Source organism: Euwallacea fornicatus, chromosome 22, assembly GCF_040115645.1.
Source record: "Euwallacea fornicatus isolate EFF26 chromosome 22, ASM4011564v1, whole genome shotgun sequence".
Taxonomy (NCBI): Eukaryota; Metazoa; Arthropoda; class Insecta; order Coleoptera; family Curculionidae; genus Euwallacea; species Euwallacea fornicatus.
Window position 1 is genome coordinate 709,828 of NC_089562.1, and position 12,465 is coordinate 722,292.

At 36.2% G+C, this 12,465-nt stretch overlaps 2 protein-coding genes across 5 annotated transcripts in view; one reads left to right on the forward strand and one right to left on the reverse strand.

Moving 5' to 3' along the window:
• shaker (Potassium voltage-gated channel protein Shaker) overlaps positions 1-1,498 on the reverse strand; it is an 81,117-nt gene extending 79,619 nt beyond the window's left edge. Inside the window, exons 1-3 of one of the 3 annotated variants that reach the window (XM_066294954.1) lie at positions 1,236-1,498; positions 546-1,024; positions 119-366 (exon numbers count right to left, since the gene is read on the reverse strand). In XM_066294954.1, the coding sequence (XP_066151051.1) occupies positions 119-252 (134 nt within the window). In that variant the 5' untranslated portion in view covers positions 253-366; positions 546-1,024; positions 1,236-1,498. Of the gene's footprint in view, positions 1-118; positions 367-545 lie in introns of all 3 variants that reach the window. The other 2 variants (XM_066294955.1, XM_066294953.1) reach the window with 2 other exon arrangements.
• Positions 1,499-4,643: 3,145 nt separating this feature from the next.
• LOC136346168 (IWS1-like protein) lies at positions 4,644-8,344 on the forward strand. 2 transcript variants are annotated; one of them, XM_066295102.1, is made up of 9 exons: positions 4,644-4,875; positions 5,261-6,497; positions 6,555-6,803; positions 6,872-7,025; positions 7,088-7,300; positions 7,360-7,522; positions 7,575-7,698; positions 7,760-7,871; positions 7,929-8,344. In XM_066295102.1, exons 1-9 carry the CDS (start codon positions 4,851-4,853, stop codon positions 8,049-8,051), a joined length of 2,400 nt encoding a protein of 799 aa, XP_066151199.1. In that variant the 5' UTR covers positions 4,644-4,850; the 3' UTR covers positions 8,052-8,344. The 2 variants fall into 2 exon arrangements, with proteins under 2 accessions (XP_066151199.1, XP_066151198.1); XM_066295101.1 differs by having other exon boundaries at positions 4,645-4,875; positions 5,258-6,497.
• The last annotated feature ends 4,121 nt before the right edge of the window (positions 8,345-12,465 follow it).

Consider the following 12,465-nt stretch of genomic DNA (forward strand, 5'->3'; position numbering starts at 1 on the left):
TATTTCCACCAGCGAACCTCTCATTTTCAACCTTTCGGATTTTGTATGATTTAGCAAGTACCGGGATTGCTGGCATTTTTACCGAAAAATCATTTGTTCTAGGAATATTACTACTTACTGGCTAAGGGCTCTATCGGTACTCCCAGGTCCAGAATCGTGATGTCGCCGCTCTTTGTGCATAATCCCCATTAGTTTGAGCCACGCGTTGTTTTTCCCCCCGTGGCTCCCCATCCCACTCTGCCACATCGTCATAGTTGCAGCTCATTACCCCGCACTCCCCTACGTCGCAAAAAATAGGCCCGAAATAACTCGGGTTTCCACTAAATTCGTTTTGGTACCATAAACGAGTTTTTTCGCATTTGTGCCCTGAAAATTGATATTTCCATTTAAAAATCTGATAAGCGTTAGAAAGTGGTGTTGGGCGAGTGAAGCAATGTAAAGTGAAATTTATGACTCGGATGTGGTGCGTTGTCAAGACCGCTAATAGTAAATTTTCTTGTTCGTCACTATTGACGGCAACTTGTGTAAAGTTGTTCTTGACTCACCTTTCGTTTAAATTTACGTAGATTACGTAGAATTTCGAAGATCCAATCGTCGCTAGCACTACTTTTTCTAATTTGGAAGAACTCCGGAATTATTGTACACTTTTCCAAGGAGCGATATAAATACACACTATACCGGGCCGTTTTATTCCGATTTAATTAACCCTAAAGAGAGGAGGAATCGATTTTCCTCACACGTTTATAATACATATAATACTACTTTTAAATGCAAAACGTTTGCGGATTGATTATTAACTTGAGCAAAAATGTGCTAACGCGAATTTCATATGTTATTTATTTATTGCGAATATTGGCCTTTAAAACTATTAAAAAAAAAAAAAAAAGAGCGACGTTTTTACTCCGGAAATTGGGTAAAATTCTCACTATTTCTCAGCCTTATTCTCAACTGTCAATTTAGTTTCTTCTTTTTTTTGACTGTTTTTTAAACGGTTTTGGCATTATTGACGTCTCCTTTACGCACTCTACGGTTCAAACCTCGTCAGATCACCGACCAAATAAGCAAGGTTGTATCGCAAGAAAGTTGAAAAATTTAACGAAATTAAAAATTCAAGTAGAGAAGGTTGAACCCTCCTAATGTGACAGCAAATAGTTAAGACAACCGATTGTCCCCCACAGAAAGGGTTCACTTTCTTGTGATACCACAACCCTGTTAGCAGAATGCTTCTTTCCTACCGAATAAATCTCGTTCCATTTCTATCGCACTCACGAGCCGTCCCGTAAGCGACCTCTCGCTCGTTCATATCGCAGTTGCGTTTCCGCCAACAGGTGTCCAGGGACGTTGGCGTCGCGACGCGGCTTGCGGCGGACGTCGTGTCGGCGATGCGACTGGACTCGAGCGTCGGGACGCTGCCACTGGTGGCGGCAAGGCGTCTGCGTCGACCAATGCGGCGTCGGGGCCGAAGGGCAGTGTTGACAAGTCGAAATTTTCCCTCTGGACTTTTTAAGTAAAATCGTACTTGCCCATTTAAAGGTAAATAAGAAGGGAAAAGTACATCTAATAAAACTGCATCCACTTCACAATTTTCTATAATATTAAATGCAATAAATTTCAGGTTATAAAAGAGGCAGAATTTCAATTAAAACTCCTCGTAAATCTAGAACTTGCGTCAAGACACCCGCATGACCTTACTAGTGAACTTTATGAAATGATAAAGCATCCCCGCGTAATTTCAGCCTTGGTTGAGGAATATAAATCTTACAGCCCCTTCTAATTTTATCGTACAAGAACACACGATGAATGGAAAGTTAGAATGGGACTAGATTTGAGTCGTCGCAGTTTCAAATCTGGCTAGTTTTTGATGTGCTTTATCGTAAATAAAATAAAAGGATTAGATCTTGACGCAGTCCCATGGACAAACGGGGGGTTCCCAACCCTCATTTCCCCAAACAATAATTTAGAAGATGCGGCAGCGCTTCTGCATTGTTTTCGTTGCCTGGAAGTCTGGCTCCGGCATTGCGATCCAGGAGTGCACGCAACCATGTCATCCTGTCTCTCACTTTTTACCAAGACTATAAATCGTATGTGAATTATTGGAATAATAATTTTAGTGTCCGAAACCGCTAAATCTCTTATTCCTTAGTTCCCAAAATTTTAGCTATCTACTGGTCAAATAATATTTAAATAACAAATTTTATTGGCTTTCAGAAACTGAAAGAGATAGCAAATGGACGTAATTCAGTTTATCGTTTCACGCTTTTTTTTATTATGCAATTTTGATAAATTGAAGGAGTTCGTAAATTTAAGTAAGTTGCTGAGTAAGCAATTGTCTGTGGGGAATTCATAAATACCCTGGAAACTAGATAAATAATTTTAAAACACAAAAAGTCTCCTCAAATTTCCAGAGGTATGTCTTTCCCAACAGAGATGCACCTGAAAATCTCTGCCTTTTTTGGGGAATTTAAAAAAAATTCTGATCAATTCTACAAATGTCAAGTCCAAGCTAAGAATACCTTCGAAGTTATGGAAATTCTAGAGAAACAGCTATTTATTAGTAATGATCTGAGTAGCGAGAACATTCAAATTTAATATTCCTATTTTGGAATGATTCGAAAATGAATTGAATCAATATTGATAAAAAGAATTGATAAAGTTTATATTTAAAATTTTCTTAAAACTGATGTTTTCGAGGCACGATAGTTAGAAGTGTGATAGATATTCGGCGGCTGTAGTACAATTAAATAGACGTATGTGACCTGGAGACCTCAAAATCAATAAAGTCGCTGATATTTTCAAGATTTAAAGCGCCTCTAATCTAGAGCTCATATAGAGGATTAATCCCTTTAATGAGTATTTTGTGGATTAACTCAGCACACAATATTCGTATATAATATTCGCACTACATCGTCAACATTATAGTTTGAAATAAAGATTCCCAACATAATTAAAGGACTGATTGACTTACCCGGTAAGGAGTATCAACGTCGATATCATAGAAGGCATCATTGTTCTATGATGCTATTGGAAAATTTCATTTTGTACCTCTCAACACTCGAGTATGTTAAACACATGCAAAACAAGAACCCACATCTCAAACGATAAAAGGGTTGAGTGGGTACTATCAAAGAAGGTCTTCGATGCTCGAATACTCAAGATTGATCCTCCTTTACAGACAAGGCAATCAATATTTCAATTATTTATAGCATCTGAGTTCTATGATAATATTGACAGATACTCAACGGTGAAATCTATCTCCATTTGTTATGTCTATTATCGTAAAGATTCATAACGGTAAAAATATATTTAGATATTTTGACAAGACAGGGAACGAAAAATGAAGAAAACTTAGGAGATATAAGAAAGTTGCACAAGAAACTGCGATAATACCCGAAGAACCTTTTTTTTTATCGTATGTCAAGGGTTTTTCTTATTTAATGAGAACATGCGCGGGACTTAACTATTCTAAATTGAAAAAGTAATTGGAGTTTCAGACACTGAGCAGTTAATGACGCACCACGAAAAAATTTAGAGTGGAAAAGGTGAGCCGCTGACTCCAGAAAATTACAAAAAATTATTAAAATCTCGTTGTTAATATATTGAACACTAGTGTGTATATGAAACTTCAACTGAAAATATGAAAATCTTCTTCAGTTTTGAAGCAGAATTTTAAATAAGTCAGCAGCAACTTTAAGCTCTGTGTCTGAACAACGAAGCGTGTGCGTCAGCATCTTTAACCAAAGAATAATCTTAATCCAAACTAAGAAGTTATTAGAATATATTTACAGGTCATTTCTACGTACAGTGTGATATGCCTGCCTTTCATCACCGTCATTAAATTGGGAAGATAGGTAGGGAAATCAACGTTTTGAAAATTTGGATGGGTTCTATGAAGTCACAGAAATATAAATTCTGTCCAAAACTCATTTTATACTATTCGATGCCATTGAGAAATTCTCATGTTCAATAACTTATACAAGAAATTGTATAATCTAAAACGACCCTAATATCCAATTTTATATAATAATTATGTTGATATTTGCAAAAAAGTTTGGTAGTCAAAACTCTTCAACAATGTGAAACAAATTTGTATAGCCAAAAACTTAAATTTCAAGGGAAAACTTGTTTGAAATGTAAATGGCAAATGAAAACAATTCCTACAGAACTGCAAAATCGAAGCAGTTCTGCTTAATTTCCATGACTTCGACCCGCAACACGCAATTAATATTAGACAAAAACAACGAAATCGCATGTTTGGCATTAAAATTTTCCAGTTCCATGATGCAGATAATTAATTGCTACACTTTTAAAGTCGAAGTATGCATTAGCGTAGCTTTAGGCCTTCGGTATCGTGATTTACAAGTTATACCGATAAATTGAGACCAAAGTTAAATCAATACACTCCGGTATTGTACTGCAATACAAAGGAATATTGTTGTATTTGAAAACTATTAAAATATTAAATTTGCCGCGGAGGCTGTGGTGCCATCTATGAACCTATGAGCGATATCGTTACAGGAAACTGTTGCGACGAGCCACGACAGTCATTATGTTAAAAACATATACGTTTTCTTCGTTATACGGCGTTGTGATTGGTCGTTGCTGGCAGACTCACATATGACTATTTGATTTGGTTGAGATTGGCACTGAATTGTACTGTCAATTCAGTTCTGTCTTTTCCGAAGGATAGATATTGGTTTAGTCTATTCTAATATTTCTTTAGCTTCTCAAAATTAAATCGTTTTAAATTACAATATCGCATTAAAAAACCTTCAGCAGAAGGTGTCGTGTATATTTGGTAATATTTGCGGGATATAAAGTTTTGTGCAATCATCCCAGAGAAGTAAAAAACTATGGAAATAATGGAAGTTGAAACAGGTTAATACACAAGAGAATTTTAATATTTAATAATTAAATTGGCCATTTAACTTTATAGAAAACATTTTCATGATGCCCTTTATCTCGAATTTATATTGAAAACCCTTAAATTTAAATGTGAATGCAATAACAATTTAGAGGCTTCTTATGATCCTTGAAATTGAGATGGCAGCAATCCAAAAGTCCTCAACAAATTTATTTACATATCCTGTTTAAAATAAAATGACTTTCAATATCTGCCCTCATGGTTAAATAGCAGAATCGCTAATGAAAACCCTCCGAACCACACATTTGGATATACTCATATGTCTATACTGAATTCAAACAAACTCCTGTCATCATTTATCTGCACCCCCATGATCAAAAATTTTTTTAATTTCAGAAGGATTGAACTTAAATGAGTCCAAATCACCATCACACCCTGAATCTTTCCCACCAGAACAAATTTATTCAGTTAAAGCCTCTCGCCAATCTCATTCAAGAAGCAGATCTAACAGCAATACCAGCCACCGTTCACGATCGAGAAGCGGATCAGCTCACAGTGCAGCCAGCAATAGGTCTAGATCAAGAAGTGTTTCTGCTGCTAGTGCAGTAAGCAAACACAGTCACAAATCAAGGTCCAGATCTCGCAGTAGGTCAGCTGAGAGTGCAGCGAGTGATAAAAACAAAAGTTCTAGATCTGGAAGTGTTACCAGCAAAAAATCACGGTCAAGGTCCGGAAGCAGAGGGACGGAGAATATGACAAGCAAAAAGAACTGTCATAGCAAGAAATTCAGATCAAGATCTCGTAGTGGATCACCCCGTAATTCTAGGTCACGTAGTGGATCAGCTCGTAACTCTAGATCACGAAGTGGATCAGCAAGAAGCAGTGCTAGTAATCGCAGTAAAAAGTCAAGATCAAGGTCTAGGAGCCATTCTAGAAGTCCTCAAAGTAGGAAGTCTAAATCACCAAAAAGCCCCAGATCTCGATCATATAGTGGTTCTGCAAAAAGCAGTAGAAAGTCAAGGTCCCGCAGCATATCAAACAAAAGCAGGTCACGCTCTAGAAGTGGTTCCCCTAAAAGTATCACCGGTAGAAAATCAAGATCCAAAAGCAAATCAAAAACTAGATCGCGCTCTAGAAGCAGATCAGAAAAAAGTACTGGCAGCAGAAAGTTTAGATCTCGCTCCAGAAGTGGTTCTTTTAAAAGTGTAACTGGTAGGAAATCACGATCCAGAAGTATATCAAAAACTAGATCACGCTCTAGAAGTGCATCAGGAAAAAGTGCGGCCAGCAGAAAGTCTAGGTCGCGTTCCAGAAGTAACTCTCCTAAAAGTGTGGCCAGTAGGGTATCAAGGTCTAGAAGCAAGTCAAAAAGTAGGTCGCGTTCCAGAAGTGTTTCAAGTAGGAGATCACGGTCCAGAAGTCATTCTCGCAGTGTATCAGTAGCCAGCCGAAAATCGGGGTCTAGAAGTCGGTCACGAAGTGGATCAGAAAGTCGTAAATCAAGATCAAGATCTCGTAGTGGATCACCTAGAAGCGCATCACACTCTAGAAGTAGGTCTGGTTCAGTAAAATCGCGGTCTAGATCCAGATCTGGTTCAGTTAGATCCAGGTCACCTTCTGGGTCCAGAAAATCTCGGTAAATTTTCTATAATTTTTACAAATGAAATAGTTATTGACTTATGTTTGAATGTAGATCGCGATCTAGGTCAGGATCAAAGTCTGATAACAAGGACACAGCCTCGCGAAAAAGACTTTTAGATTCAGATTCTGACCCAGAAGAGTCAGAACCTAAATCTAAGGTTCAAAAAATTAAGGATAGTGACAATGAGGAAGAGCAGGCAGGGCCTTCTGGGCAACAAATTTCAGAGGAGCAACAAGCTGAAGCCCCTGCAGCTCCTACTGAGGATGATTATGATTCGGATGAAGGCATCACACCCAATGCGTAAGTAATAGAAAATAATTAAATAATGTTTAAATTATTATGTGTTTTCAATTAACATTCAACTATAGGCAAAGCAGCGAAGGCATGTCTGATTTCGATCTCATGCTTCAAAGAAAGAAAGAAGAACAAAACAAGAGAAGGAAACGGAAGGACATAGACATAATAAATGACAATGACGATATTATAGCACAACTGCTTGCAGACATGAAATATGCTGCAGAAGTATGATGAAAATATCTGCATAAAAAGGCAATAACTAACCACTATATATGTATATTATTTAGGATGATCGCAGATTGAACCAGGAACATAAGCCGGCAACCAAAAAGATCGCCATGTTGGGCAAAGTAATGTCTCAATTGAAAAAACATGATTTACAGTTGGCTTTTATTGAGCACAACGTTTTAAATGTGCTGACTGATTGGTTGGCTCCCATGCCGGACAGATCTATGCCTTCCTTACAAGTAAGGGAGAGCATCTTAAAACTGCTCTCAGATGTAAGTTTATTCTCTTGTTATTTTAACAATTTCTAAAATATTTTATTGGATTGCCTCAGTTCCCACCAGTGGATCAGCAAACTCTGAAACACTCTGGTATTGGTAAGGCTGTGATGTATCTTTACAAGCACCCCAAAGAAACCAAGGAAAACAAAGAGAAAGCTGGAAGGCTTATTAGTGAGTGGGCTAGGCCCATCTTCAACTTGTCCACGGACTTCAAAGGTGAAGAGGTTTTTTAAATTTTCTAATTTTTGTTTTAATTAATTATCTTTAGCTTTAAGTAAAGAAGAACGTCTTCAACGGGATATTGAGCAAATGGGCACTAAGAGACGTAGAAGCGAAGAGCAAACAGAAAAGGAACAGAGGGAGATAACTAAAGCCTTGAAGGCCGATGGAAAGTAAGTTATTCCCCCTTTTAATTGTTGTATTCTTGTCCAATAAACTGTCTTTTTAATTAAGACCTTTGAGACCTGGTGATAAAGGTTGGGTTGCTCGCGCTAGAGTGCCAGTTCCCTCGAGCAAAGATTACCTAGTTAGGCCCAAATGGACCTCTGAGGTGGATATTAGCAGAGTAAGCCCGAGTATTTTTACTTAAAATGAACAGTTTTAATCATGTTTCTTAATGCAGCAAACAAAAAAAGGATTAAACAGATTTGAGAAGCACTACAAAAACTTCCTGGATGGCAAGAGACTGAAGCAAAATAGGAGGGCTGTGGAAATATCTATCGAGGGCAGGAATATGGCCCTATAAAAGGAGTTAATTGTTTCATTTTTAAACAGTGTTTGCAGATACGATTGCTGTTTACAGCTTTTACAATATTTCAATTTGCTGTATGTACATGTTAGAATTTAAAAATTTCAATTTATAAATTGACTTACTAAGAATATCTATCCTTGGTTCATTATATAAAAATTGTGTCCAAAATCTCGAAAATTTTCAATAAAACACTGTGTACAATTTAAAGTCACATTTCCACATTTATTGATAATCATAAAAATGTAATATCTATTCATATAGTGAAATAAATTTTAATTCAAACATTTCTTGCGTCTTTTATTCGCGATGACGCGACAAAAGGTAGATGCCCCAACGTTGATATGTTTAAATATAACCGACGTGAACAAAACAAAAAATAAAGATGCAACAAAGTGCTGACCGAAAAGCACTTTTATGTGCTTTACTGTCATTTACGTTTTCAGCCATCATATACAGTGGGGACAAAAAGTCTGAAACAAATTGATTTAAAATTCTTAATTTTATTTTCGAAAAAAACGCTAGGAACCATCAATTTTTATTTTTGGCTGCGGTTTTTCTGACGGTGAATTTGTGTACACAAGGTAACCAAAAACCACGTTACAGCAAAAACTTAAGTTTTTTAAATGAAAACATATTTTATATTTTATTTTTCAATTCTGCTTTTAATTCTAGACATATTTCATTTAGCATGTCTTATACCTAAACTCAACAGTTATCGAGAAATTTACAATTGAATATAACCAATAAACTGAAAATAAACCTAAAAATTATAAATCACTCTGTTCCAGACTTGTTTCCTCACTGTATACAGGATCAAGTATTGCCTATATAATCTGTATTTATGTATATTATTGGTCCGGAATGGTTGCCGGATAAAGTGGCAATCAGTAGGTTTATATAGGGTAGAATAAACTAATTAATATTTAATAACCTCTTGAATGGAACAAGGCGCTAATTAACGCCTATAGCTAATAATCTGCAATGTTTGATTAATATTAATAAAATTGACAAAAACAGTGCCATATCAAAAGTCTGTCTCATATTTGATGCCATTAAATGCTCATGTTTTCGATATTAGGAGAGTACCTACCGTTTGAAGTTTTATCAAACATTTCACCATTATCACTATTAGAAAACACTTGCCGAGCTTTGGCAAGAACCAAAAGTGACCGTCGCTATTTCTGAAAAATTAGATTTTACTTCAACTGGGGAATGTACGGCTGCCTCGGTGCTCGCCGTTGTAAAAGAGCATAATTATTACAAATTTATCATGTAACTAGGCATCAAAATGCTTATTGCAGTTTAGCGACGCCAAGATTGTTGATGCCCTACAACGAATACAGCTTCACCGTGAAACCTGCCTACTTGTTTCGCATTGGGGGGCCATGACACCCATGCGAACCGCCCACTGCTACCTTCTGATTGCAACGATCAGGAAATCAGGAAAAAAATGGGCGGGAATTATTTAACTTTAAAGATACACAAGGATAAAAGCCCAAAATAAAGGGAAGGCGGAGCGCAGGTGAATCTCAATACTATGGATTATCGTACCTACGGAGGGGCTTTGGTTTCTGCAGGACAACAATCCCAGCAGCAGGTGTATTTCTGACGATGAGTGTCGAGACAATTTGTAATTTGTTGGTCTAGTCTAATCGGCGATAATAAGCAACTATTCAATTTGGAGCCTTCGCAATAAAAAACGATTAAGTCCAATTATTAACGGACATAAATATTGTTTAGAGATGCATCTTACTAAGAATTCTAGTACTACTGTATTCATTCATTAACCTACATTTACTTCGCACTTTGATGTGATAATTCTATAGACTGTTTTCACGTATCCAAAAATTACTTTGACTACCCAATTTTCCGTCAATATAGAGAAAAAACACCCTTACAAATGATAATATCAACAATGTGATGGTCAATCCTCTAATATACAGAGCCTCCGACGGTGCTCTGATCGTCGAGTGTACCAATTCCGATAAGAATATTTTTATTCTAAACTCTGTTATATGAAGATAATAATTTAAAAGCGATAATTTCGATTCCTTCACAAAAGAATTGAAGAGAAGAGCGAAAGCGTAACTAAAAAAACACCTTGGAACTGAAACTACAGGCTCTACCAAAGTCCATGGTAAAAAAAGAAACGGTTAACAATTAACAACCCAGTGCTAGCCTTTTTATGGTAGAAATAGTCGACTATAGAAAACTCTGTATATACAGTAAGAACAATTGTTATTTGCATACCTACGATAATATGATGGCGTTGGTTAAAGCAACACAACACAAATTTCTGAATAACAAAGGAAGTTTCTAATAATATACTAATTGTTGATGTTAATGTGAATAGGGTAAAAGGTTATCTGTCTGTTAAATATTCGGAAGGTCAGGGACTTTAATGGTCGCGGATTCAATGCGTAATTGAATTGGTTTAAATGGATTTTCCATACTTTTTGAAATTGTTCAGTAGATCTAAACTAGCTTTTTAACGAATTTCAGTTTGCGTTTTAAGAGAAAACTCAATGAGTCCATTTAGAGGTTGGACCAAATGATGCTAAGATGGGGCAGCACGCAAAGGGAAAGACAACATAAATTTGTTTTATAAAATATTATTTAAAATCAATTATTTTTTCATAATTAATATTAAATTTAAATAAATCAATTTTCTTTGATACTCTTCTTGTGATTTCCAATGTGGCACATTTATAAGTGTTAATATCTCTCACTTTACCCTTTCGGAAAGCTGATTTTCACGTTTTGCACAATTCTTCGATACTAGATCACAAATGCTCAAACAAAGTAGCGTATTAGCGGCCGCCGTCAACTATGTAGGTTATTACAGTGCCTCTAAATCGTGTATTAAGATAAAAAACAAAAATTGACGAAACTTATTTAACACGTTCACTTTTATTTCACATTAAACATTCTGCAAAATTCCCAATTGTGTGCTTTTAATTTTAAATACTACGAAAAATACCAATACTGGCGCTTCGTTGTGTATAGTAATCCAAAAGGCGTAGTAAAAACTTTCTCCCCAAATAGAGTGGTTCACATTTGAGGGGTGGCCTATTTAACGGTGCATACCCTCCGGAAACAGTTTGCAACTAAGAGACATTGACTTCTACTTTATTCATGGAACCTACTGACCCGTCAGTGAAAAAGAAAATTTTCGTTCAGAAAAATGGCTCTCCCTTCACCTCGCCACTAAGCTCCCAAATAAGAGCTCTTATCGTGCTTTCTAGCACACCTGCAAACTGGAGTGGCCCTGTCCAAGACGCTCCTTTTGGACAGGCGTTCCTTGGGAAGTGCATTTTTCCAAAAAATCAATCAAATATGTTTAAAATTGAAAACCAACTTGTCATCTCAAACAAGTAGTCTTTGTGACTAAAAATTTGCTTTTTTAAAATTAAGACATTTTAAAAAAAATGATGGTTTACTGTGGAAAGGCCCAGAGATCATATGCTCGATTGGGTCAAGTTTATGGACGCCACGAAAATGACGTCACAATCACGTTAATGCATTTCGTTGATTAAGTTTGGAAAATTACAAAATTAGGCTGGCTTACGTTATGCTCCAGATTTTGAAATGTGATGAGCAGGGAAATGATCTTAAAATTACTCATAAAAAATAACTGCATTATACGTTAAGATGACTTTTAAATTCTAGAGTTAATAACCATCGGTGTGATAAGTCCTCATGAAACGAATTTGGAAGTTAAATTGAGGAATTAATTAATCAAAAATAATTACATCGAAATTTATTCTGAGATAACAAATAAAAGTAGATGACTACTATTGCCTTTAATATAATTTTTTTTTGCAGAAAAATTTTCACGACACTCAGCCTGTTGTCCTCGCGGTTGGATAGTGTAGGATTCCCCTAATATAACTACCTGGTACCTGTATATATATACATATGTATAATCTAGGATGAAAATTCTGTGTATTCCTATTTAGTAAATGACAAAGTGGAATTTGTTTAAATTAGAAGAAAAACCAGAAATATACAAACGCGAGAAAAAAATAGAATCTAGGACCTATACAAAGAAAAGTACTTAACAAATATCTTTGATAAAGACATTACATCATATAACTTAATATTGGACAACTTGTTTAAATACCTAACTATTCTTGGAGGCCTTATCCAATCAGTAATGCACTTGTGGATAAACCTAAAGCGACATTTTAATTATGCCAAAATTCCCTGAATTGCTCTCTAAAAATAGGCTACAACTTCCGAAACATAAAGTAGAAATCGCCGATATTACATCAGCCGTGATGAATACTACAAGTCATTCCAGAGGCTTGTGCATGCGCATTTTCCTACCAAGCCAGTTTGCCTACCAAGGTGTACCTACGTATGTGACGTCACATTCGAAGCCTACACGGTGGCTGCAACGTAAATA